Genomic DNA, 26971 nt, shown 5'->3' with positions numbered 1-26971 from the left:
ATAGTCAATGTTTAGAATCAAAAAAGATGCAATGGATGTTGTTATAAAATATAAAATATGATTGGTTGCTAAAGGCTAGTTTTAAGTTGTTGGTGTTGATTTCAATAAGACATATGCTTCTGTAGCCAAATTCACCACCATTAGAATTATTCTAGCAATTAAGATTGCAAAGGATTTAGATATGCATCAAATGGATGTAAAGATGGTTTTTTTGAATGGAAAGTTAGAAGAAGACATCTACATAAATCAACCTCAAGGAAATGTTAAAGAAGAAAAACAATACCTTATTTATAAGTTGAAGAAATTTTTATATAATTTCAAGAAATTATCAAAGCATGGTATTAAAGTATCGACACATTCTTTGTAAATATGATATTTATAAGAAGTGATGCTAATCATTTCATATATATGATGCAATCAAAAGAATTCTTATTGATTTTTGTGTTCTATATTGATGATTTAATCATCTTGATCTACACTTTGAAGAAAATGAATTTCTTGAAAGCAAACTTAGAAAATTAATATGAGATGAGTCATTAGATAAAGTTCTTATATTTCTTAGGAGTGGAATTTGTAAGAAATTATACTAACAAGACTATTACATTGAACTAAAACTAGTGCATTGAAGAAGTGTTAAAACTCAATTAAAATTACTTTACATCATGTTGTAATTTTTTAAAACATTTGGTTAATAAATGAAATATTGTTAAGTTGATATTTTTATATGCATAGTTCTAAGATGCAATTTTTTTAATTTTTATATAAATTACAATTTAATTTACGTATATTTATTTATATAAGATATAAAATTTGAAAAAATAATGAATTTATTTCAAATAATTATTGAATACAATTTAGAATAATGTTTTGAAAAAATAATAAAATTTTGAATAAAAATTTTAATATTATTAAATTATTTTGAATACATTTTAAAATTGATTTTTTATTAATAATTAAAGGCAAAAAGTTGATTTCTATATATAAGTGCAGAAAATACACATGCTATTATTACTGCACTAAAAAAATTCACAGTGTATACTTTTAATAAAATTTTCAAGAATACAGTACAAATTGAAACCATCAGATTCATGCATATGTGTTGTTTTGATTATTTGTTCTTTATTCATTACTTGTTCTGTTTGTGTTTTCTTTTTCTTTTTCATTTGCTTAGTAAGCTTTCCGTATAGTTTTTGGATACACTGTATGGACAACATTCATTAATGTATGGTCCATTATTACACATTAAGAACTTTCTTGAACACATTATTTGTAAAACCAAAACATAGTCCTTCATGTGAGTGTATATTGATGAAAAGAAAACTGTGGAAATGTGAATGTCAGAGCATTACACTACCAATCTACTATCATATTACTATTATACTTTAAGTATTATTGTAACGTAACAGTGGATTTGTTGTTGTTTTTGGGAATTTGAATACTCCACACTTCATTGGAAAACCAAAAACTTCATCCACCTACATGAATGAGGAATTGGAGCAGAAAACATCATAGAAGATATGAAACTTATTCCTATTGTTAGAGAGCCCACACCACAAACTGCAAGCATTAGATTTTAAGTCTTCATTTCATATGCTTTGAATTACAGCAGGATTCAAAATTAGGGTTGAACACATTAAATCATGAGAATACTACTTAACCAGATGAAACTTTAATGAAGACTAGCTGTTTTTGGAACACTCTCATTCAGGACTTAGAGCACCAAGAAGGTGTAAAATGAAATAAAATAGATAGGTAGATATTCTGTTTTTAAAACAGCAAAAAATAGAAAAAGGTTTCTACAAGTTGTTTGTGTATACTGATCAAGTTTTTACAAATGCACTTAGTTTTCTACAAAATTCTGTTGTCTGTGAACACAATCAACCAATTGTGAATTAATGGGCTCATCGGCTTCATAAAACCAATCAAAGACCAAGTTTGAAGACAGCAGTGGTTGAAAATTATCATTTTTCATTGACTGCCCTGTTAAAATCAGACTCGAGAAGTTATTACTGAAAGTCAAATACAATTTTCGGAAATAATATTAAAGTGCAACGAGAGGTCAAGCATGACTCCACAACTTTCAAACCACATTCTTCCCGGGAGGGAGATATTTTTGAATTTTAACATAGTGAGATCATCATTTATCACAATAAAAACCAATTGATAATTCCACAGCGACTTACACCACATTCCATTGCAATCATACAGTTGAATTAATTTTGATGTTGAATAAAATTGGATGATTAGCACAAATAATAAGTCAATGTTTTGCATTCATCCTTTTGTTACTTGGAACCATTCTTTTAAGCACCAATGAGATTGGATGTGTCATTTGACATATATATATATATATATATATATATATATATATGTATACAAACATACAAATACATTCGTGTGTGTGTGTGTGGCTGTGAGAGAATGATACCCACCAATTTAAAAATATATATATTTTATATAATAACATTAAATGAAAATGATAAGACACCCCCAAGCAGTGCCTGGACAGTCACCGTGAAAACCGAGGCACCAAACCTCTGCCCTCCAAATTCAAAATTCGAAACTCTCGAGCCACATTATTTCGGCCCAAACAAGTTCCCCACAAAAGCAATGTATTCTCTCTCACTGTCTTGCCACATGGCATTACTTGTGCTCTACAGTTTGGAACCCGGAATGGTAGAAGCACAGGGTACTTCATCTAAATTCGGACATTCGGCTTCAACCCCCAGTTTCCGGTACATTCATCCATCAACACCCATCAGTCGGTGAATGTTGTGCACGTTCCCGAAAGCCTTTCTCAGTTGGGTTCGACGTTGAAACACGTGTTTACCATGGGCCCTCCTCTCACCCTAATCGGAGGGGTAAATGGATGATGATGCGGACCACGGGGTAATTGTATTCCCCAAGGTCAAGGAAATTTGAAAGTTTGAATGGAAAACACTGAAGCAGGTGCCTATTCATGTGGGTTGAGAAGGGGGTCCTCTGTTCACACTAGAGTCCTTTTGAAAGGAGGGAAGGGCCGGGAGTCGTTGCATTTCGGATGGCTTGTGGGAGGGCACAACAATTCCATCCACAAAGGGGTGGGGTGGGGTGGGGGTCAATTGATGTCAAGCCTTGGGAACAGTTGCGGAGGAAGACAGTTCCATGGTTTCCACTGCTGGTGGCCTTTTGCAGATCCACCGTGGAAAAAAACATCCCTCGGAGAATTCAGCTTTTCACATTTGGATTTTGGTTTTGACCAGTATATTTTTGTCTACTTTCTTTTTTCATGGTTTGCTGGGTACAGTGCTGGGTCTTCTACAAAAATCCTATTGATTTCTGAAGTACTCAAAATTATTATAACTAACGATGCAGCATATTGCAGCATGTTTGTCTTTCTCAAACAGTATTGCGTAGTATCAATGAGATGACAAAGGGGATTAAAAATATAAAAATTCATTCCAAAGCGAAGAAAACTTACCATGTTGTACGATATTCAGCATTATACTTTTTGTTAATAGAAACTTAAAACATCTAAAAAATGAGAACCATTATTAATTTAACCATGATACATAATCACAAATCTAGAACAAATTCGTACTCAAATTAGTAATGACATTGCTCATATGGTAGCCTACACATCGTTGTCACTATTTTCTGCACACACACACATTTTATTCCACACTTATGAATAGACTAAAAAAATCTAACAAGATAGATCGACACATATACAATGAAAATAGCAATAGCAAAAACCCAACTTGGCGTTTGCTGGAGAGAGTAATGGACATCTGGAAAGATATCCAATCCAGATTGTCATGTGAGTGAGCACCAGTTGCAATGTCTGCAACAAATCCAATATTGCTGAAGACATGAGGCGATCGATGCAGAAGCTTCGCTGAGACATGAAAATTTTAAGAAAGAAAGAGTTGCTACAAACCTCCTCCAACAAGCCTCGAGTTGGATTATGCTTTTCTGCACCATGCCACCTAGTCCATATTTGAAATCCTGCACACGTCATGAAAAGGCAAAAGCAAGGGATGATATGCAATGAAATGACGTGGTCTGTGAGAGAGGGCATGACATGGGAAAAAAAAGGAGGAGAAAAGACTTCATCGTCACATTCAAACTCTGGGAAAAGCAACGGAGACGTCAGAGAGGGAAAGCTTCGAAAGTAAACACCTCGTGGTCGTGATCCACACTTTCTTGAATGCATGTAGGCTGCTCGAGTAACAGTGGAATGGATTCGGTTCTACGGAATTCAAGTAGTCAGAAATAACAAGGAAGTTCAGGTGCTTGAGGGAAGACAAGAGTCCTATAACCGAGCAACGTTGATGTGACCGGCACCGGCATCGTTCCGGGTGGCCAATGGTCTGCGCTTTGGTGCCCAAAAATAATGGCGACGCTGTGAAATCATAAAATAACGGGGAGATACAGCAAAAATGGCAAATACAAGATACTGATAGAGGAGCAATTAGCAAGCGGAAGTGAAGGAGCGGGCTGCAAGGGAGAGGTGAGTAGACCCCTACGGAAACGGGAAGTAGAGGGGGAGGACCTGTGTAGGTGCTGACGAGGTCTCCATAGGATTCTGACACAGTGAAAATTCAAAATGAGGGAAGGATGCAAGGGTTTTGAAACGGTTCTTCCGCAGTAACTAAGTTCGAAACAGATTTGGGGTGGGCCGCACCAGGGGCCAATTGAATCTCACAGCCCCTGCCCTGCCCTGACCTGCCTAGTCCTGCCAAATGCGGGGAGCCCCGCCAGAAGAGGAAATGCGAGATGGGGTGTGAGAGCGGGCGGGACTCGGTGGCTGAGAGTTGAGTCGCGGTTACACGCCCAATTAGGTCATCTCCACATTCGACCGTTTGGAAAGCGCCCTGGTAGTCCCACTGGGCGGGAGGTTATGGCGTCTGGGGGTCGGAGGTGGATGCCGCCTTGTAAGGGGTGGGCGACCGGTCGTAGTGAAGGAGCTTTTTCAAAAAGGAGACTGAGTGATAGAAAGGCTCAGTAAGGGGTGGACGCTGGTTTCTGGTGCGTTGTTCTGTCATTACTGGCTTTCAGCCCAGCCTCGTTTCTGGTTTTCGGTTTTGCGAGGCGACAGGCGCGTGAGTTTTGGTGTAGTTGCAATGATGGAGTGTTGCGACATTGGGAACGGGGCAGCGCACAAGTGTATATGTGTATGATGGAAGCTTGATTGAGTGCAAACGCAGGTGTTGGGTTGGAATCACCAATTTGTTTTTGGATGTCATGTATTGAATGAATTTGGCGAAGGATGGAGGAGGAGAGAGGGGAGAAAGAGAAAGGGGGTTAGGAGGGTGCTGATGCGAAGGAGAGGAGAGGGTGTTGCGCGTCGTGGTGGCGCCAGCGGGTGACGGATTGTTGTGCTCACTGCACGGAGGATTAGGGTAGTGCAGGGAGGATGGCGAGCTTGACTGTGAAGGGGAAGAGTTCTAGTAGCAATGAGAATATGCAGCAGAGGTCCTCAGCCTGCACATCTGCCCCAGAATCGGACGAGGATACCTCCCACCACCTTCCTCCTGTTCATGGGTACCTAAGCGCATGCGCCCTGAGTCAAACTCCTTCCTGTCTCTCAAACTCTGTTTCCACTTCTTCCATGTTCACTCTCTTTCTCCTTCGCCGCCCTGTCTTCACTTCTGTAGCGGTTCTCTCACAACATACTTTGAGAAAGCTTAGAACGCGAAGCACATGGGCGTTTGCAAAACATGTGCATTTAAGCTTAGTATCAGAGGACCTGGTAACTTCTAGCGTACCAATGTGCCTTAACCTACTATCGGCGACGCTTTCATTGAGCTGTCTTCATCTTCAATGTTTTTAAAGTTGAACTGGTGTTTCGCAATGCGTTCAATGGAGCGTGTCGCCGATATATGTAGGAATCCGATAAGATGAGACAGTGGTATTGTCCGGGCTTGTGGAGAGAGAGGTTTAATGCTTGTGTTTTACTCAATGCGGGAATCAATTTCGACATCTTAACCGTGTACTCCAATTTGAAAGATGACAATGTCAGTTGGGCCCTGACGTCGCCTACAGATATATTTATTTTTTAAATATGTCTGATAAAACCACCGCAATCTCCTAAGCCAGGTTAAACTTTGTTCAAGTATCCCAACAAAATAATTGTTAGATCGTTCTGTACTCTTGGCCCTCAGAATGAGTGCTACCGTGCCGCCAATTATGTTCGATGATTTGGGAAGCTTATGTTTGACATGGCCTACTTGGGTCCTTTGCTCAAGCCGTAATACACTCGGAATTGTAATTTTATAATGGGAATGAGATTTGGAGGATGTTGCGAACAGTATGTGATGTCCTGTGATAGTTGTTTCGGACATGGCCTTCGCCTCTGACCTGAATGTGTTCACATGACAGTCGAACAGGAGGTCCAACTCGAAGATCCTCAAAGGGGGGGTGGACACCAGAAGAGGTAGGCCCTTCTTGTGACGAGTGAGAAACATTTTTTTCCTGTTCCCCTTATATCCGCCAACAACAGAAAATTCATCACAATTTCATGCATAGTGTCTTATTCTCGCCACTGGACCATTTTCACCAATCTGAACATATGTATGTCACAGACCTGATTATGAAAGGTAGCGAGCTAGTACCATACATGCGCCTACATAATTCACATCCGAAGGATCACTCTTTAGAGGTTAAGGTTGTTCCATTCCTAAACCGTGCTATGTGACTCTGCAGGACGAGACTTTGAGGCGAGCCGTACAGTGCTTCAATGGGAAAAATTGGAAGAAAATTGGTGAGTTGTCTGCTGTAAATCTCAATTGTCATACACTCTGCACAACTTTCGTGTGATTTCGATGTTTCCCAGTCCAACGCCCTCCTAACCTGGGAAAGAACCACCAACCTTGAATTTCCTCATTTTGCAGCGGAATTCTTCACGGATCGAACAGATGTGCAATGCCTGCATCGATGGCAGAAGGTTCTTAATCCGGATTTGGTTAAGGGCGCCTGGACTAAAGAGGAAGACGATCGTATCATGGAACTTGTGAACAAATATGGAGCGAAAAAATGGTCTGTGATTGCTCAGAACCTACCCGGTCGAATTGGAAAACAATGTCGAGAAAGGTGGGCTCACGAGGACCTAAATTGTGGGTTCTATTATCAAAACTGTCCTCAGGGTTTCTTGTTTTGTCGCACGGTTGACCTTATGTAGCCTGTCTGACTGCAGTTCGTTGAATGATTCAGGTGGCACAATCATCTCAATCCCAGTATAAAGCGCGAGGCTTGGACTCAACAAGAGGATTTGGCATTGATCCGTGCTCATCAACTATATGGAAACAAGTGGGCTGAAATCGCCAAATATTTGCCGGGGCGGTAATTATTTGATTTTTTCCTACCTGAGAAATAGATTTTGTTCTTCCACTTCCATGCACAGCCGAAGTCTAAATTGGCGGACACTTATCATTGATCCTTACTATAATTTTTGTTGTACCCATCCGGACTTTTGCAGTACGGACAATTCGATAAAAAATCACTGGAACAGCACAATGAAGAAGAAAGTGGATCCCTTGACGGCAAATGATCCAATCTCTAAAGCGCTGGCTGTCTATCAAGCACAGCAAGAACAGTCCATGAACTCTGGTGCTGGGGCGGGGCAAGCCGACTCTGGAAGCATCGGAGGAAGACCTGGTCCACCCATGAGTGAGGCTACCACATCTTCCGGCCCAAGCAGACATAATTCGAATGCTCATGCTGTGGGGCGCACATCCCACTACGGAGAGCAAGATACGAAATCGACCGGTTCGGCACCTCCTCCTCCTCCTCATTTTGATATGTATTCGAATCGTGGGAAGGATCAACAGAGGAATGCGAGTCATCTGCAACCGAAGAAAGAGGAGTCTCAGAATGACCCAAATGGGCAGACGCAAGGGTTCTCGGGTTGGTCATCTGGGCAAGCCCCGATGTACTCTGGAGGATTTTCTAGAGTTCCTCCTGTTGGTTCATCATCTCAATCAAATTCCATTACCAATCAGTTGGTCACATCGATGCAAAATAAGCGATCTTTGTCTAATGCTGAGCTCACTCGGATACCTTCCTTCTCGAACTCCTTCTCTCTTAATCCAGCGCCTGAGTCTGGTTCGCATTCTTACATGAGCTCAGCAATGCCTGTTCCGCTGCCGAACTTGGGTTCATTTTTCGCATCCAGTCACATGTCCATGGAGCCTCTCAGTAACATGCAGCCAATGACTTCTTTCAGTGGCAGAATGGTATCATCTGGTGGAGAGACTTTGGCCATGACGGGTTCCATGCCCAGCTACGAGCAGTTGAGTAGGTGCAACCTTCCTCTCAGTCAAGCTACTGAGGCTGATACCGCTGTTGAAGATTCCGGAGCCTCTGTTCCCTGTGAATCTCAGCATGAGGAGCCTATGGGACAAGCTCTGGAGCAAGCTATGGACCAAGAGTTGTCCGAGTTTTCATCTGACGATCTCCTTCGAGCTGCTAGTGAAGCAGTGGACGAGTTCCAGTTACAATCCCCCATGGTTACGGAAGAAGACCTGGAAGACAAAAGTAAAGTCCTGGAACGAAGCGATGGCTTATTCTATGAGCCTCCTCGAATCGCCGATTCTCCTTTTATGAGTTACGATTTGGTGAGTTCGCTTCAGGCGTACAGTCCCCTGGGTGTACGCCATATGATAATGCCTGCTGGCAACTGCATCACGCCTCCCAATTACCTTCAGTCACCTTTCCAAGGCAAGAGTCCACAGTCTAAACTACGTAGTGCCGCCAGGAGCTTCAGTGGGTCGCCTTCAATCTTGCGCAAGAGGCCACGTCAGATTTTAATACCCTTGAAAACCGGAACTTCTGGCGAAAAGCTAGACGCGAAGTTCAAGGAAGCCCAGACCACTGCAGATAACGTGGATGCTGCTGGTGCATGTGGTAATAACCTTAAGACAGCTGAAGCTTCTCAGGGGACCTTAGTTGGTAAATCATCCAAACCAGCTGGTTTGCATCAAACTTGTCTAGCAAGGACTGCTCTGTTTGTTTCTCCTGCAAGCAAATTGTCGAACAGGGTTGATTCTGAAGTTACTAGAAATACCGGTAACCAGTCTCAGGACTGCACTACGGGTAGTAATGGCGGTGGTGAGGGCTGTGGCGCAACTTTCTCTGCGCGAGTTAGCAGGGAGGGATCCGTCTCTGGTAATGCTCTTCGTGAAAATGCCGGTGGAAAATTTAACAAGAGAGGCAGATCCCATGGATCAAACCTCGAGTATAGCACTGGTTCTAGATGGGAGAATGGGGCGCAAACATCCAAGGTAAGGATTTAGGGCGGGTGCTAGAGAATCGCACTTTGGTTTCAAATCTCAGGTTGGTGTTGTTCACTTTTGACAGTGCAGCCTGCGCAAAGCTTCGTTGTGTGCCATATTTTGTGGCGTAGGGTTCGTCCGAACTACTCGCCGTGTCTAGCACTATATTTTTCGTCTGTGAAGTTGTGACAGCACCACTGATAGTGTCTTGGATTCAGCAGGAAGGTTCAGTACTCACAGAGCAGCAACAGAACGGACAGAATGGGCAAGGGCATCCGAATAGCTCAGAAAATCACGGGGGTGCTATGGTTCTAGGTAAACATGGACGTGGGGAGTTAAGACAGTCATGCGACACCAGTGCTGTCGGTTCTGGAGACAGCGTTGGAGGTTCCATTTCTGTTAAAGTCTCGAATAAATGGGAGCTCATGTCTCCTGGGAATGCAGCCACGCTCAGTTCTTGGGGATCTGTTACCTGTGCTATGGCAGCCTGCTTCAGCCCTGGTGTTACAATTCTCCAGCACACACCTGGAAAAGATTGGCTACAAGATTTCGACACCACTAATATGTGAGCATACCTGACCTGAATTCTGGGTCAGCGTCTATGCTATTGTATTCGACTTTGAAATGTGGTTGCTTTGTATATAGCGATATCGTCGTTGGTGTTCTCAGTAATGGTGGTGTAATTCTTCGTGATTCCAGATTTGCATCCCCTAGATTTCCTTCGCCTAGATTTGCATCTCCATTATGGAGGTCACCATGGAGGCTAGACCCGCTTCCGTCAGCTCAGAAGGAGGGAGCCTTGGCTTTCATGGACGTAAGTTACTTGTTCATCGTAATCTCTTTTCTCTTCTTGTTGTAAAGCACCTTCTGTTTTCACTTTAAGAGCGCCTCCATTAGAACGTTGCATCTGGTCCCACTGGGTGCCGACCAAACGAGACTTAGTGAATTTTGTCCTTTCTTGATCTTGACACTGCAATTGAAAATCATCACATGGTTAAGGTATTAATTATTGAATGTATTTTCTTGAGCAGGGCTTGGAAGTTCCTCCGGAAGATGGAGTGGACGATGCGTTAGGCTTAATGCGGCAGAGTAATGAACACAACACCCCTGCCTACAGTGAAGCGGAAGAAGTGCTTGCCAAACAGCCTCCAGTTCAGCCCATGCCTTCTCCTCTATATCGCTTGCGGACTAGTTCAAGTCGCAAGGGGCATAGTATGAAGGAGAACAGGAGAAGCTTGGTTGAGAGCGACGGAACTGCATCAGCCCTAGTTAGTTGGCTCTTGGTAAGAATTGCATCACATTGATAACACATTGGAAGTTATCTTTTGTTCTTCTTTGATCCTGTGACCTTGAAAGTGTTCCCGCCCTTGTTATGAACTGATTTGAACTGTCAATCATTGTTGCAGCCTTCACCAGAGCATGGAATTACCGGGACTCCAGTACGAGGAGCATCGGCACTAGGTTTGAATGTGGGAGGGGAGGATACCCTCATGGTGGGAGGAGGTGGCTGTGAGCAATTCAGTCCATCCATGTATTTATTGAAGGAGTGCCGGTAAACTTGTTTTTAATTTTTCTCATTGATCCTCTCAAATTGGACGCTCGAGTTAAAAAGGACCTTGCGCATGTACCTTGCTGCTGTAATTGAAGCTTACGAATGATAGCTTACCAATGAAGATTGGCAGTTCACTGACTTCCGTAGGTGACCTGCAGGGTCATCTCAGGTTATAGCTGATAAGAGTTTCAAGGCTTGAGTTCAAATCTGTATATCCTAAGAACGTAATGACTGTAGAAAAGCTGGAGTACGATTAGAGCATTACCATTACGAGTTGCAGCTTCAGTTGTTTGCACAGTAAGTGATTACATGAGGTGCCCCAGCCATGAGTGCTGTAAGAGAGCATCGGTCTGGGAGGGCTCAGAGTGGACAGTGGATAGTCTTTCGCGTTTGTTTGAACATAGCTTAGGTTGCGTTTGAGAGCCACTGTTGCCAGTCCATGTCGAGCCTTGAGTCCCCTTGCTAGGGACTGTACAGGGCTAGTAGTAGGACTCAAATTGTTTATATAAATCTATTCTCTTCTGACTAAGCGCCTCCCCTGCGTAAGCCAGTCATTGCTGCAGTGATCAGTACTACTGTATACTGAATGCTGGTGGTGGTGTGAACGAATCGAATTCTTTCGATTCGAATGAAAATGACTTCGTATCTCAGGAATGCAGCGGATGCAGTTTTTCACTACCGAGTCTAGCTGCATCCTCATGTACCTTTTTTTTTGAATTTAACAATTTATGGAGAAGTTCAAATGGATTCTTGTTGAATCCTGTACAGATAAACATTCGGTGACCTCTGTTGCACAACAATATTGACATTCCTTAATGGTGTTACAATCCAGCCACAATCCAGCCGGAAATAGTGAGTGTAACAGTGCATCCAGCAAGGGTTTCTCCGAAAACATCTGACCATGTGGAGTAGGTTGTGCAGTATGCGACCCCTGTCGCAATAGAAGGATTTCTATTTTTGACTCTGCAGCGGGCTTTATTTGAGTACTCTTCATTACCAGTCAATAAACACTTGCAAGACAATGCCACGCAGATGTAGGCTATACGAAGTAGACAACCGAAGGTTGTCAGATACGTGTCTAAGGAAAAGAGCCTGCCTATTTCCTACGTTGGTAAAGTTCTGTAACGAAAGTAGCTTAACAAGAGCATCACTGTCAGAACTCTAAGGCATCAGCAAAAGCTTAGCATGAGCTGCCCAATGTGAGGATGTGGAAGTCATAATTTAAGACCCAGTCGTTAAGAACATTTGAAGAAATAAGACATAAAGCGCCAAGTCGATACGTACCAAACGGTTCTTCCTGTCGTGAATGAGCAAAATTGAATTAATACGGTGATGATCGCCGTGAACCAAAGCGCGTGCATCTTGAGCAGGAACTCAGAGAGCTTCGCTGTGCAGGTTTGATATTTTCTCTGATGCGCCTGTCTACGGTTTTCAACACGTTTGGTATTCCCCCTAATGGTACATGAATGTCTAGTCTACTGGGGAACCGTTCTGCACTGTCAGATTAGCTGGATCATGCAAATGGAACGCTTTTCGGACATGATGACTGTGAAAGTTGCGTCTAACGAGAGAGAGGAAACATAATTCCAAAACGTATTGAATATCTAGTTGTGCAAAGGCTTGAGTGGTTCCATAAATGCGGCAACAGAGGGGCTGCAAAGTACCATGCATCGCTGGATAAGTTCGTCTCCAGAAACATGCACCTCACTGCAGTCACCGTACACTTGAGCCGAAACCTGTTGCGGAAGAGACCCGCTCGGGCGTCCCGAATGTCGGGAAATGATCTCGACAGTTTGTGAGAAAAAAAAAAAAAAAATCGTTTGACCGCATCGGTATCATTGGAGTGTTCCAATGTGGGCGTGTCTCTCACCCAACAGATCGCAACCCATGCGGAAGTGTTTCCATTATTGAAATCGAGGGTATTTTTAATGGACAGACCGGTTCATTGTGGCAACAGTGACCTGTCCATGGAAGCCCTCCAAATCACCTCGCCATGTGGAGCTCAACCCTTCCCGAATCTTCACTAAATGCAAAGAAGGCGTGACCGGACGACACGGAGAGCGTCCATCGACTGCTAAGCATGCATTCAAGCGTGAGCTTGAAGCCTCGACTCGATACGCCAATGCTACCAAACGCAAAAGTAGCCCCCTGACACTTTAATGATGCCGAAGCATAATAGCGTCAAAAATTGATAAATTAACGGGAGAAAGGACGAGTATGACGGGAAACATGAGGATATGTTTTCCTATGTAAAGAAAGCCCTTGCTTTTCGCGGTGCTCTCCTACAACCATGACGCAGCGATGATGCAAAGGCATAGTCGGTTTGGTCGATCTGGCCCCAAGGCCGTGAAGGAAAAATGTAGAAAAGGTTTACATGCTGGGAATAGAGTATGGGTGCTGTGTAGATGCAGTGTTGCTGCGAGAGGAGAGACAAGGAAAGAGAGGGCGACTGAGTGAGAGAGAGTGAGAGAGGGGGGAAAGGGGGAAAGACAATCACGGGGTTTGGGGACCTTCATTATGGAGGGGAGCAGACGGGAGTGGCCCCACGCACGGAAGGGGAGGGCGACCTTGATAATGACGACAGAAGCAGAGTTGACGACAGGGATGATTAAGTTAAGATTGGAAGGCATGAGTTACAGTATGCGAAAGGGAAGCTGGGGCAGGCGACGGATGTTGCTGCACAGGAACGAAAAATAAAAAAGAAAAAAAATGCAAAGCTGGGGAGACGAGATCGGTAGACGAGAGCGAGACGAGAGTTGGCACAGCGAAACAGAGTGAGTTCATCACGCAGCTCCGGTGGCGGAGGCGAGTGTGGGTGATTTGGCAGGCGTGGCACGGGAATGATTAGTGCGTGAAGGGAGGGAAGTGTCGGAAGCGCCGGGGGTTTTGGAGTAGCGGAGCAAGGGAGTTAGTGTGGGAAGTCAAGGGTTGTGAAGGTTTGGTTTGAGAGCAGATGGACGGCTTTTGTGCAAAGGGAGTGGTGGGCGTTTAGGTTGGCCAGGGGAGGTTGTGAAAAAAAAAAGGAGTAGGCAGGGTAGACGCGTGATAAGGAATGATGGCGGGGGAGGGGAAGGGGGGATCGGAGATGGAGGTGGAGGCGGGGGAGATAGTTATGGAGACATATGACATAGAAATGCTGGGATCGAACGGAGGTGGGAGGATGTCGGACACGGGATCGCGGGGTGACGTTGGGATCACTAGTAGGAAAGCACTGGAGGAACGCACTGGATGCAGCAAAGAGGAGGAAGGAGAGTCCAATATGCAGATCAGCCAGCAGGTGCTGCTTACGGGCGACATAGATGGTTGTATTCCACAGGATGTGCTTCTTGCTGCAGAAGCTGCTGAGGCTTTCAGTCAGACCCCAGTTCATGGAAACGGCCACGGGGTTGCGAAAGGATGCGAGGAGGAGAATGAGAGTGAGGATGAGGAGGGAGCCGGCAAAAATGGTAAGGGTATGGTGGAAGAAGATAGTGATCCGCTTGTGGACAGTGGCGAGTCGTCGGACGCATCCAGCGACGAGGAAGACGATGTGAATGCTGCTGATATGCAGAAACGTTTTATAGAGAACTCTGAGCATCTGGAGAAGATGGTTCGGCGAGCAAATGAGGCGGATAGTGACGAGGAAGATGATTCCTCAGAGCCTCCCCGCACTGCAAACGAAGTGACGGTGTTCTTCATGACTTTGAGCTTAAGTGATTTCTTGTTTTGAGGTCCAGGACTGATGAGCACCTGACCTGTTGCCTGCTCTGGGGAATACTCATACTCTATTCCTTGACTTGTTTTGCGTAACATACATTGGTCTCTTAGAAGTTCTGGATCGGGATTCATGAGATCTAGGGCTTGAATTGAAGGTCTTGGTGGTGAATGGGGTTGGGATGCAGGACTTGCCTCCTGTGTCAGAAATTGATGCAGTCTTGGAGCCTAATCAAGTTCCACGTGAAGTTGGCGTTGTCTCCTCTGTAAGTCTTTCGCAAATAATTTGTCGCATTTACTGAAGCGTAATAATTTTAAAAGCTTGACGCCGCCGGGGCTTGAGATTGAGGGCTAGATTAGAGTCAGGAGAAAAAGTCGCAGTAGCGACGGTTTGTTTGTGAGTCTGATCTTGTGCGAGATTAGAAAACTTCCCTAGACTTCTGTTTAGTTTTACTGCATCAATGCCCTTTGTTGGAAAGTAAAGCAGCTCCTCGTTTAGTTTTACTTCCCCACCTCTAGTAACGAACGGGTGAAAAGACGCTACATGACAATTGAGCTTATGTTGCGGTCAACGTTTTAGCACATTTAGATCGACCATTGTAACTGTTAAAAAATGTATTCTTTCAACATATCGTTACAGTCTAGAGTTAGAATGGAGCCTTGCCGTGGGTGTGTGTTAAAAATGTCAGATATTTCAATAGGAGAACCAACGACGCCGACTTCGTCTTTACGTATTCTGCATGTGTTGCGACTTGCAAAAGTTCGTCTTACACTCTGCACTCTCAATGACAGATCATGGACAAACAAGTTATTGTGGAAGCCGTTGAACACGAGATGGTATTGAACGAAGGCTCAATTTTGTGGCTAAGTGAACAGCGAAAACCTTTAGGGATAGTAGATGAAGTATTCGGACCCGTTAAGAAACCCTACTACGTCATCCGATACAACAAGGCGGCCGATGTGCCGGACAAAGCTTCACGAGGCGTGACGGTTGGATTTGTGCAAGAATTTGCGAACTTTGTTCTTAAAGATGACACAGAGTTGAGGAAGAAAGGGTATGACGCTTCCGGGCAGCATGACGAGGAATTATCAGACGATGAGGAGTTTTCTGATGATGAGAAGGAGGAAGAGGCGAAAAGGATGAAGAAGCAAGCTGCTAAGCAGGGTCATCAAGCCGGGGTGGGCGGCGATGCCGGATGGGGCGGGGGTCGAGGTGGTGGTAATCGACACAAGCCTGGAGGTGGACGTAATAGCAGAGGTAGAGGAGGTGGCAGAGGTAGATTTTCAAGAAGTGACTCTGCTAGCATGGTAAGCATGCATGTTGATTACTGCAGCAGAAGTTCGTGTTGGTAGTTTTGATGCCGTTGTAATTTGGACTTTGAGGAACGTTTCTGGATACAGTTTGGATGTTCAAATGGGTTTGAATCTTCCATTACTTCGAAAAATGTTTTCTCTTTGAGAAGTTAGTTAGGAAGAACGTGAAATTCGATCTCGATTTTCTCAAGGTGACAAATCCAAACACATGGTTTGCACATGATGTGCAGATTGAAGTTGACGATGCAATCAAGGCACGTGCCGCTGGAAGGGGGCATCAGAGGAGCAACTCTTTAGGGTCACCAGTGTTTTCTCGAGACTTTACTAGAGACAAGGGACCTGGTGGTGAACATCATAGAGGACAATTCCATCCTTCCCCAGACAGGCAAAACTCCTGGAATAGGTCCCCTCGTTCTGACATGAATTACTCCCAGGTTCCTGACCTTAGGTCTTCTATGATTAATTACAATGAGCGCCAGCCCCTGCCTTATCAGTCTCCACATCACGATTTTATTTCTGGGGTAAGGCCTATCCAGCAGCAGCCTCCACAAATTTCACCACAAAGGTCAGGTGGTCCTCCACACTGGGGCCCTTCAAGTGGACCACTTCACGGGGAGGTTCCTCAGGTTCACCAAGTTCAGTCTGCTCCATATCTAGGTTCCAATGTTCGATGGTCTCATCAAGCAGCAGGTTTGTATTCTGGTGTGCATCTACCGTTAAGTCGAGGTTCGCGCTTTCTTCTTGCTCTATTTTATTGGATAGATGCAGCTGCTGTCATGAACTCTTTAATGTTACACACTATGGGTGCTTCAGATTCGTTTGTAATTTTGAGTTCTTATTCGTAATTCTTACTGGCAGCGGTGTGCAATCGTGCAGGTGATTACCAACATCCAGAAGGTATGTATCAAGCAAGGGTTAATATGGTACCCATAGCCTCTTATCCTCTTCCCCAGCAAATGGGTATGTATGCACCTCCACATCAGCCTGTTGGGACTGGAGTTTTCATTCCACCAGCACAGTATACTAGAAATTCACAAGTTAACCAAATGCAACAAACACAAATGCAACTAGGACAAGGGCAAATGCAACAGTCACAAGGACAGGGACAAGTGCAAGGCTCAGTGCATCCAGGTAGTGATGGTAGGGGACCTGTTGGTCAATGGCCCGTGAATGGTCCTAGTATAGTGACAGGAATCCCTTGCTACAGTAATCCTCCACAGCCTGTTTATATGCAGCCTGGAGCCATTCGTCCGGGCATGATGACTCCTGGTCCAAATAGTAATGTCTATTGGTCCAACAATCCTGGTAGGTAGGAACTTAAATCCAACATTTTTTTTTTTTTTTCATTTTTTTCATTTTTTTCATTTTTGTTTTGTCTACTTAGCATGTAGTAATGAGAGCAGCATATTGTGCTTAGAAATTCAATGACCATCTTGTGTGGTTGAGTGCCTTGTTTTGGGCCCGTGACTCAGCTTCTTTTATGTACCTGCTTTGTCATGTATGCTGTAGTATCTCTTACATGTAGTGGTTAAGAGTTTATTTTTTTTTTGTCTTTTTTTGTGCGTTTAGCTTTGATTACTGTGTGGGGTAGTTCTGACAAGTCTTGCCCAACTTGAGAAAATACCTTTACTTGGATGCATGTCATTAACCAGGACTATATTTAACTTGTCTGCTGAAACTACACTTTTGATAGAGGCAGTGACAGCTTAATTCCTACCTTCTAAGCTGTACCCACGCTGTATGGTTGAGGGTGTCATTATCTAATACACATTGTGTGTATCTCAGTTTTATTTGAACACATTTAGATATATATATATATATATATGTGAGTGAGAGAGAGGTTCAGTGACGGACACAAAGGTAAATGGCACACAAAAAAATTTAAGGGGGCCCCCGAGTCTCTGCTTCCCTTATATTCTGAACCTGAAAACCTGCTCATCTGCACTCCACCTCGGTTCTAAGGATCGGTTCTATGGATGTTGGAGTTTGCTGTTCGGTGGCCATGAGAATCTGGGGATGCTTAGAATTCTGTAAGCAGTACCCACTTTAAATTCATAATCTCTCATAAAGACAAAATGAACCAGAGTTCTAGGATTCTCATTTGTGAATGACAGATGATTTTACGAACTCCATCAATTAATCTCTCTCAAGTTAATTCTACAGGTAGCAAGTGACGTTAACATGTGAATGAACAATGTCGACAATCTCAATGCTAGCTTTCAATAAGTCCGAAATTTGCAAGCTTCAAACTTGCTAAAGATATTTGTGTCATTGTCCTATGTTACAAAAATTTCAACACATTAGAGGGTTTCAAACATGGCCTTTTTGGATAATATGTAATCCATGATATTTGCTCAAAGTATCTAGTGATATTTTGAAATATCACTTGATACTTCACCAAATCACCTATCTTGTGAGGTGGGTGATTTTGAAATCAAAATATCAAGGAATAATAAAGTTTGAATGGTAATATTTGGATTTGATATTTTGAGTGATCCTAGAAATATCACGTGTTGAATCTTAGTTATTTGGTTTTGTGAAAGTGCAATGTTTGAAACCCCCTATTGTGTTATGTATGAAATAAAAAGTGATGTTAATATCTTTCACTTAAACTGAAATCAATTAAATTGTCCCCTTCAAAAATGTGAGCTTTAGTAGGTCATAATAACTTTAATTGATAAAAATATTTATAAATGAAACAAAATCAAGTTTAGACCATTAATAGCCAGTTTTTGTATATTAAATGTAAATTTATGTATAGAATATTTTTAATCAGCAGCAAATAAAATTTGGTTTATTTATTTGATGGAATATTTTAGTTTCAGAATATAGCTTTTATCTTTAAGTAACTATGGAAAGAAATAAAAATATGAATACTTTTGTTATCAATTTATTAATATATTTTATTTTTATCATTATGATATTCTGAAAATTTAATTTATATATATATATATATATATATATATACGTACATTCATTTTAACTACCAACTTAGCATCATGTTTTAAAATTTTTTATCTTGTGTTATTTTAGTGAATATTTAGATTTTCTATGAAAAAAATATTTGAGTATGAATTTCTTTGATAAATATCACAAAAAGGTTTTTAAATTAATAAAAAAAAATAAACATAAAAAATGTACTAATAAAATTTATTATTTAAAGAAATAATATTGATAGATTTCTGCAAAAATCAAATATAACTATACTTATTTATACACATATCTTATTTGTTTTAATATAAGCTATAAATTTTTATAAATAATTTTTTAAAGATATGTTAATGTAAAAAATAATTTAATATAATAATAAATACGATAATACATTCTATTTAGTATTTTACTATATATATATATATATAAAATAATTTTGTGTCTTAACTTTAAAAGCATTCAAGGATTGGTAATTTTTATTCATCAATAATAATTCACTAATATATACAACTATAAATATAAAAAATAAACTATTTTACATAGATATTATAATTATTGTATATTTATTTCCATAGGCTCCTCATACACCAATGTGACAAGAAATATTTTTTTCAAGGATTTTAAACTTTGAAAGAGATAATAGTATCTCACACACATACACACACACACACACACACACACACATACATACATACATACATACATACATATACATACATACATATACATACATACATATACATACATACATACATATACATATATATATATATATATATATATATCATTAGAAGTGAAAGAAAAAAATATATAACCTATATATAACCTGTATTTATTATTATAAACAATGTGGTTTTATTAAAAAAATAATGTTTGATTTGTACAAATAATAAGCCAATTAACATTCAAACAATATACAAATGTTTAAAAAATGCTACATTAAGAAAAGAAAAAAAAATATACGTATACTTAAAATATAAACAGTTTGTTCTTTGTATCCTAGAATTACAATAGCATTAAAGTCAAACACTTTTTTTTATTTCAATATTATTTATTTGAAAGTATCATTTCATTTAAAAAAAAAAAAAGTGTTATACTTATTAATTACTGGTTACAACCAAAGATTTTTTTTATTATTTTTTAACAAGCATAAGTATCTTTTTTCTTTTTTCTTTAAAAAAAAATAAGTATTGTAGTAATTAATTTTTTTTTAGACAATATTTATTAGAATACTTTTTTTTATATTTAAGTTGTATCTGGATCATTATAATATATGGAACTGTAGTTTTTAGGATTTATATAAGAACAATCAAATAGGTTTTATAATTAATTATACTTTTAAAAAAAATGAATACTTACAAATGGCCAACTTTTTATTTTATTCTTAAGTTATGCTTACAAATAACATACTTATTTATTGTGTTTTGTAAACCATACATGCCCTGTCAAAATTCCTTTAGAGTTTGAGGTTTATAGTGCACATTCTATTATCATTGTTTAATAATAAATCATGTATATGTTGTTTATGTATCCTTAATTCTTTATAGTTAAATAACATTACTATTAAAGATTTGGTAATATTTAAAAATCACTTTGTAATTTATATGTTTGGAATTTTAGTTAGGTCGTTGTTATTTTGATTATAAAAGCATAACTTTAAAAAATTGATTAGACAACAACATCAATTAGAAGGAAAAGCTCCAAATTTTAGAAAAATAATCTATCTAAACCAAGTTTATAATCAATTTATAGATTTCATCATCTCAAGTATAATTTTTTTCTTTTTATTATATAATAAATAAATAAATAAATAAATTTTATTTTATTTTATAAATACTTTATAATAAAAAAACAAATTCGTGTTATTTTCATCTTAAAAATATAATAAATTCATAAAGGAAAAGTTGCTGTAAATCTTATCATTATTTATTTATTTATTTATTATTTTTAAGACCCAAAAAATTAATTTTTAAGCATCTACAATATTTAATTTCAGTGTTTTATGTCAAATCATTTTTTTTTGTTTTTTTTTGTTTTTTTTTGTTTTTTTTTGTTTTTTTTTTTTTGTTTTTTTTTTAATTAACTATTTTTTACATGGATTTTTTGTCACATATTTTAAGAATATTTAAATCTTCCAAAACAAATTAAGACTTATGCATTAGTTTTTTTTGACCAATTTCATATAATTGTTTTTAACAAGTATTCTAAGACCTAGTTCACAACATTATGTGATGTAATATTGATTTAGTTCATTTAAGTTCATTATATATATACATATGTGTTGATATGTATTTATTAAAATATAAAATTAAAAAAAATATTTGTATAGATGAATTTAATTTTAATCGTAAATTTTTTAATATTATTATTTATGTTGTTTTTTTAATATTTATAAATTTCATTGAAATCTAAAAACAAAATATCATTGTAAATATAATAATTTAATATGTTGAAATCCTGAATTCTACTTTAGTTTCGGAATTTTATATACACCTTAGTTAGGTGCTTTGATTACCTTTTTTTTTGTTTATATTCCAATTTCAAGAGAGATTTTCAAAGAGCATTTTCTTAAGAAAATAAATAAATCAAGTCAGATTGCAGAATAAATAAGTTGATCTAGGCATTAGCATATATATATATATATATATATATATTTATTTATTTTACATACTAAAAGTATTTGTGAGATGTGGTATTCTTGATTTCTTATTTTTATACTTCAAAATATTATGTCGCAACATTCACGTAGAGAATTTCTTTATGTATATATATATATATATATATATATACATAACTTTTATTCATGAATTATGACCTTGGTGATATTTAAAGCAGAAGGGAAGAATTAGTAATTGACAAATGCCTAAGTACAATCACATAAATGAAAACTAAACACAATTGATGACAATGACAAATCAATTAAACTGCACATATTGCAACTTATATTTTAGGAACAAATGTGGAAAAAACAGTGGAAATACTAATTTTCCTTCTTGTACGCACACAAGATGCTTAGAAACATCAGAAGGGTTTTGGCTAACCACATGACTCGTTATCTCACTCGCTGAGGTGCAGTAAATGGCAAAACCAGCATCTATAGCAAAATGACAGGCAAGTGGCAGGGCAGATGCACAACCAAGATGCGTCGCCGAGGTTCCAACCTTGAACAACACAAGAACATGTGAGAGATATTTCCCAACCAAATGTACAGAAACACATGTGAAAGACTCACAGTCATGCACACACATAGAGAAAGAGGGGCAGAGAGAGTGAGAGAGGGGGAGGGCGATGCGGAGACAGAGGAGGGGAGGAGGATAACGCGAGAGCGAATGGGGGCCGGGGAAGGCACGGGCGGTCACCGGGGGAGCGGCCACAGCCATGGACCACCTTCACCGCGGACCAGCAGCCACTCGTTCCACCCACCCATCCGGGCATTCGCAAAAAAGAGTGCCCTATCCTCACCCACCAGCCTCACCTGGCCTCACCCTCACGCCCTCTGTGTCGCGCTCCCCCGTTTCGCGGCTACGCCGCGACGACCCGTTGGATCCCGTTCGCCCATCATCCCACTCCTACCCCAGCACTGCTTTGCTCCGCATCAATCCCTGTCCCCTCCCCCTCGCCTGCTAATCCTTTTAACCCTGCCTCTTGCCCCCCTCTCTCCTTAGCTTCGTCACCTGCGTCGGGGCTGGCTCCCGGTTCCCTCGTCACGTCGCGTTTCCCTGAGATTAGTTGTTCTTCTTTGCTTAGATCTTGGGTTCAGGAGCGCTGGGAATCATGGCAGCGGCGAGGTGTAATGTGGCTGCGGTTGCAGGCGCTGTGGCGCCTGCTGCCGTGCGCGGAACTGCTCAGGGTGAACGCCTGGGAGCTTCCGTGCAGGGATTGGGATTGAACAAGTTTGCTGGATTGAGGATTGCTTCCAAGGGCGTGAGCAGTGACGCTGCCGTGCCAGCTCGGAATGCACGCAAGGGGAAGAAGGTGTCCGTGCGCGCCACTGCCTCTGTGGAGACCGCTCAGAAGACTGATAACGCCTTGGTGGAGAAGTCGGTTAACACCATCCGATTTTTGGCTATCGACGCCGTGGAGAAGGCGAATTCTGGTCACCCTGGTCTGCCTATGGGGTGCGCTCCCATGGGGCACATTTTGTACGATGAGGTGATGAAGTACAATCCGAAGAATCCCTACTGGTTTAACAGGGACCGCTTCGTGTTGTCTGCTGGCCACGGTGAGCAATTGCGGCTAATATCATTTCATTCATGATCTGGGATCTGAATTAATCACTGCTATTTCAAATTTGAATGTCGCTAGCCGCATGTGAAAATTGAAGGAACCCAATTGAACTCTCAATGCCGTAGATTTGTCACTGACTGACAATGCGTATTGGCCCGGCAGGATGCATGCTCCAGTACGCTCTCCTCCACCTCGCTGGGTACGACAGTGTTCAGGTATGTTTACGAACTCATTGACCTACCGAGACTGGTGTACAGCGTCTCAGGTTTTTTGTAAATATATGTATGTACTCTTTGACTGCTGCCTTTTGGACAAGGGGAAGCATAGACTTGGGAATTTTTTTTAGCGCCAACTTTAGGCTGATTACAATCTGTTCAGATGAGGTATTTGAGAGTTTTTGAGGCTTCCGTATTCCGAATTCGCACCAGTACATGGGGACTTCGAACCGAATCCGTTTTGAACAGTGTCGAACAGGATGTTTCCTTCAGATGGGTACAAGGTATTAAGCTGAAAAGGAGTGGTCCTAGATTTTCCGAAAAGCAACGTCTTACAGTTAGACACTGTCTGCCGGAAAGGACTGATTGTGCGGTTCGTGAAAGTGTGTTGATTGGCGCTGTGTGTTGTGTTCTCAGGAAGAAGACTTAAAGCAGTTTAGGCAGTGGGGAAGCAGAACCCCTGGGCACCCCGAGAATTTTGAGACCCCCGGTATTGAGGTGACCACCGGTCCTCTCGGCCAGGGTATCGCTAACGCCGTTGGTTTGGCCTTGGCCGAAGCCCACTTGGCTGCCCGTTTCAACAAGCCTGACGCCAAGATCGTGGACCACTACACGTAAGAGACACATTGCATTGCTGGCTGCGCTAGCACTAGTGTGAAAGGCGGTATAATCCGGGTATCCCCTGGATTGTTGTGGCGTAACTTGCTCTAATTCCGCTCATATAATGTTAGAGGCTGACTTGTGTTACAGCGCTGAAGAGGATTGCTGAATCGAACGATGACCAATGTGGATTGTTTTCTCAATGCAGTTACTGTATTCTGGGAGACGGTTGCAACATGGAGGGTATCTCTAACGAGGCGGCTTCGCTGGCGGGTCACTGGGGACTCGGCAAGTTGATCTGTTTGTATGATGACAACCATATCTCGATCGACGGAGACACCGAGATCGCTTTCACGGAGAACGTGGATGCTCGTTTTGAGGCTTTGGGATGGCACACGATCTGGGTGAAGAATGGCAACACCGGCTACGACGAGATCCGTGCCGCAATCGAAGAGGCTAAGTCCGTGACAGACAAGCCAACGATGATTAAGGTGACGACCACCATCGGTTTCGGATCGCCGAATAAGGCGAACTCGTATGCTGTGCACGGTGCGGCGTTGGGAGGCAAGGAGGTGGAGGCGACTCGGCAGAACCTGGGGTGGCCATATGAGCCCTTCCACGTGCCCGATGAAGTCAAGAGGTGAGTGTAATTGCGGATGTTTTTCCCGAGCACGTGGTTGTAATGTGGCTCTGTGGACGATGATTGCAGGGGGTGGGCTGTTCTAGAGTGTTTACCGTAAGTCGTCGATTGTAGTTCCATTGCAGTAAATTTCTTGAGCAGATGTAGCGATGTGTCAAAGGTGTAACATTAGAACGCAGGGTGTCTCACATGTCTCTGCATGTTTTTCTTTGTGGCAGCCACTGGAGCAAGCACACTGACCTGGGAACCAAGTACCAGAGCGAGTGGGAAGCTGCTGTGGAGGAGTACGCACAGAAGTACCCTGAAGAAGGTGCCGAGTTCAAGCAGTTGATCAGCGGTGAATTGCCCGAAGGCTGGGACAAGGCTCTTCCTGTAAGTAAATCAGACTGCTTGGTAGTGCAAGATTTCAACAGTTGTGGTCTGTTAAGTCTGGCAAGATCTAACATTTGCGATACTGGGTAGGTTTGCGATTATGTGCCTGTGCAATGTGAGTGGAAGTGAAATTGTAATTGGTGTCTGAACAGGCTGTTGATGGTACTTTATCGAGAGTAATGGAATTTGTGGGTGTGATGCAGTCTTTCACCCCCGAGGACGCTGGTGACGCCACCCGCAACTTGTCCCAGAGATGTTTGAACGCCTTGGCCAGGACCCTTCCAGGGCTGATCGGTGGCAGTGCCGATTTGGCGTCATCGAACATGACCCTGATGAAGATGTTCGGAGATTTCCAGAAGAGCACCCCGGCTGAGCGCAACGTGAGGTTTGGAGTGAGGGAGCACGCCATGGGAGCTATCTGTAACGGAATGCTGCAGCACTTGAGTGGTCTGATCCCGTACTGCGCCACATTCTTCATTTTCACTGACTACTTGAGGGCGGCGATGAGGATTTCCGCCTTGGCCGAGGCTGGTGTGATCTACGTGATGACCCACGACTCGATTGGTTTGGGAGAGGATGGTCCCACCCATCAGCCCATTGAGCATTTGGCCAGCTTTAGGGCCATGCCCAACATGTTGATGCTGAGGCCTGCGGACGGAAACGAGACCTCGGGAGCTTACAAGGTGGCAGTGCTGAACAGGAAGAGACCATCGACCTTGGCTTTGTCGCGACAAAAACTGCCCAACTTGCCCGGAACCTCCATCGACAATGTCCAGCTCGGCGCATACGCGATCTCGGATGATTCCAAGGACAACAAACCCGACCTGATCCTGATGGCTTCGGGTTCGGAACTGGAGATCGCCGCGAAGGCCGCGGACGTGATCAGGGGCGAGGGCAAGACCGTGAGGGTGATCTCGTTCGTTTGCTGGGAGTTGTTCGAGGAGCAGAGCGCGGAATACAAGGAATCTTTGTTGCCCTCTGATGTGACGGCCCGTGTGTCGGTGGAGGCCGGCGCCACGTTCGGTTGGGAGAGATTCGTCGGCCTGGAGGGCAGGGCGATCGGAGTAGACCACTTCGGTGCCAGTGCCCCAGCCAACATTCTGTACAAGGAGTTCGGAATTACCGTCGACAACGTGGTGGCGAAGGCGAAGGAAGTGATGGCCTAATTGACATAAGAATCGTCACCCAAACGAAATTAGTGGTCCTTGATCGTTGATAGAGTAGTTACATTGTAGTTGATCTCGAGAGCTTTTAGTGGAGTCTAACCTAGCAGTCGACGTTCGCAAGCAGAGGCAGATACTTACTTTTTTGGGAGCAACCAAGCATGGCAGTTCATCAACACTGACAAGCTTTTGTTGCATCAGGCTTTTCAGATTTGCAATATGTACAAGGCTTTTCTTCTCTCACCCACTTTGTAATGGGACAGATTAGTTCAGCTTGGTAACTATTGCAACAGTGGTTATGGAAAGGCATTGTAAGTCGCAGTAGACCCGGCGTTCTCGCCTTCTGAGAAGCTGAGCACCCGGGGTGCTAATGAGCAGACTACTGCTTAACTTCCATGCAAAGTTGGATTCCCTAAGCATGTTCAGTGTGCATTTAATATGTGACTTTTGTTTTCATCACCTGAGGTTTTTATCTGCTGTGTTAAAATGCATAGCTGTCGTCTTCGTCGTCAGAACGTCCACGTTGGAATTGTTGTCGTGGGAATTTTGTAGCATTAATCTGTGTTCAAGTCAAATTTCAGAGTTGAATTGTGCTCCCTAGTGCTTTCATTTAGCCCATGTCGCCGTGATTTCTGCTTTTTGTGGGTATTGTGTGAGCACTTTTGATTTGGAGTAATCATGTATTTACAAATCAATTTGATGTCACCTTCAACACACTAAATTATGTATGATTGAAACAGTATGATCTGGATCTTAACAAATGTTATGTTCACAATACGCGTTATGAATTCTCTACTTAATACTTTCGATTTATTTGTTTTCATCCTTGTGAGAGTTGATTATTGATCACATGAAAATCATTAAAAGAAATACCTGTCTGAATGTCAACATGACTTTTGAACAAACAATAGAACATGCTTCAGTTTATAATGGTTTTGAATTTCAGCATGCCAATTTTGTTTGACGCAATCAATCTCAATAACTAAACTAATTTGCCTTTTCATGTGTTG

The 26971-nt window shown here is 41.8% G+C and overlaps 3 protein-coding genes and 1 long non-coding RNA gene across 7 annotated transcripts; 3 read left to right on the top strand and 1 right to left on the bottom strand.

The window, feature by feature from the left end:
* Positions 1-3562: 3562 nt before the first annotated feature.
* Positions 3563-4298, bottom strand: LOC149988245 (uncharacterized). Its single transcript, XR_016505091.1, has 3 exons — positions 4162-4298; positions 3920-3987; positions 3563-3636 (listed from the first exon to the last, which is right to left on the bottom strand). It is a non-coding gene; the product is annotated as an uncharacterized LOC149988245 (long non-coding RNA).
* Positions 4299-5008: 710 nt separating this feature from the next.
* Positions 5009-11335, top strand: LOC112287608 (transcription factor MYB3R-1). 3 transcript variants are annotated; one of them, XM_024530767.2, is made up of 11 exons: positions 5009-5526; positions 6364-6418; positions 6688-6745; positions 6876-7074; positions 7195-7323; positions 7460-9263; positions 9476-9819; positions 9954-10068; positions 10286-10537; positions 10661-10806; positions 10965-11335. In XM_024530767.2, exons 1-11 carry the CDS (start codon positions 5399-5401, stop codon positions 10984-10986), a joined length of 3252 nt encoding a protein of 1083 aa, XP_024386535.1. In that variant the 5' UTR covers positions 5009-5398; the 3' UTR covers positions 10987-11335. The 3 variants fall into 3 exon arrangements, with proteins under 3 accessions (XP_024386535.1, XP_024386534.1, XP_024386536.1); XM_024530766.2 differs by having other exon boundaries at positions 9473-9819; XM_024530768.3 differs by lacking the exon at positions 5009-5526 and adding an exon at positions 5962-6081 and having other exon boundaries at positions 9473-9819.
* Positions 11336-13742: 2407 nt separating this feature from the next.
* Positions 13743-17284, top strand: LOC112287609 (uncharacterized). Of its 2 annotated transcripts, none has more exons than XM_024530770.3 (5): positions 13743-14473; positions 14688-14765; positions 15292-15807; positions 16044-16503; positions 16690-17284. In XM_024530770.3, the coding sequence occupies exons 1-5, from the start codon at positions 13859-13861 to the stop codon at positions 17124-17126; spliced, it is 2106 nt and encodes a 701-aa protein (XP_024386538.1). In that variant the 5' UTR covers positions 13743-13858; the 3' UTR covers positions 17127-17284. The 2 variants fall into 2 exon arrangements, with proteins under 2 accessions (XP_024386538.1, XP_024386537.1); XM_024530769.3 differs by having other exon boundaries at positions 16044-16539.
* Positions 17285-22419: 5135 nt separating this feature from the next.
* LOC112287251 (transketolase, chloroplastic) lies at positions 22420-26420 on the top strand. The gene is made up of 6 exons (XM_024530081.3): positions 22420-22966; positions 23134-23186; positions 23604-23800; positions 23995-24426; positions 24645-24798; positions 25002-26420. Exons 1-6 carry the CDS (start codon positions 22519-22521, stop codon positions 25962-25964), a joined length of 2247 nt encoding a protein of 748 aa, XP_024385849.1. The 5' UTR covers positions 22420-22518; the 3' UTR covers positions 25965-26420.
* Positions 26421-26971: the final 551 nt, after the last annotated feature.

This window comes from Physcomitrium patens, chromosome 10, assembly GCF_059467195.1.
Source record: "Physcomitrium patens ecotype Gransden chromosome 10, ASM5946719v1, whole genome shotgun sequence".
NCBI classification, from domain to species: Eukaryota; Viridiplantae; Streptophyta; class Bryopsida; order Funariales; family Funariaceae; genus Physcomitrium; species Physcomitrium patens.
Note: the sequence above shows the minus strand (reverse complement) of the source record. Positions and strands in the feature narration are given on the sequence as shown.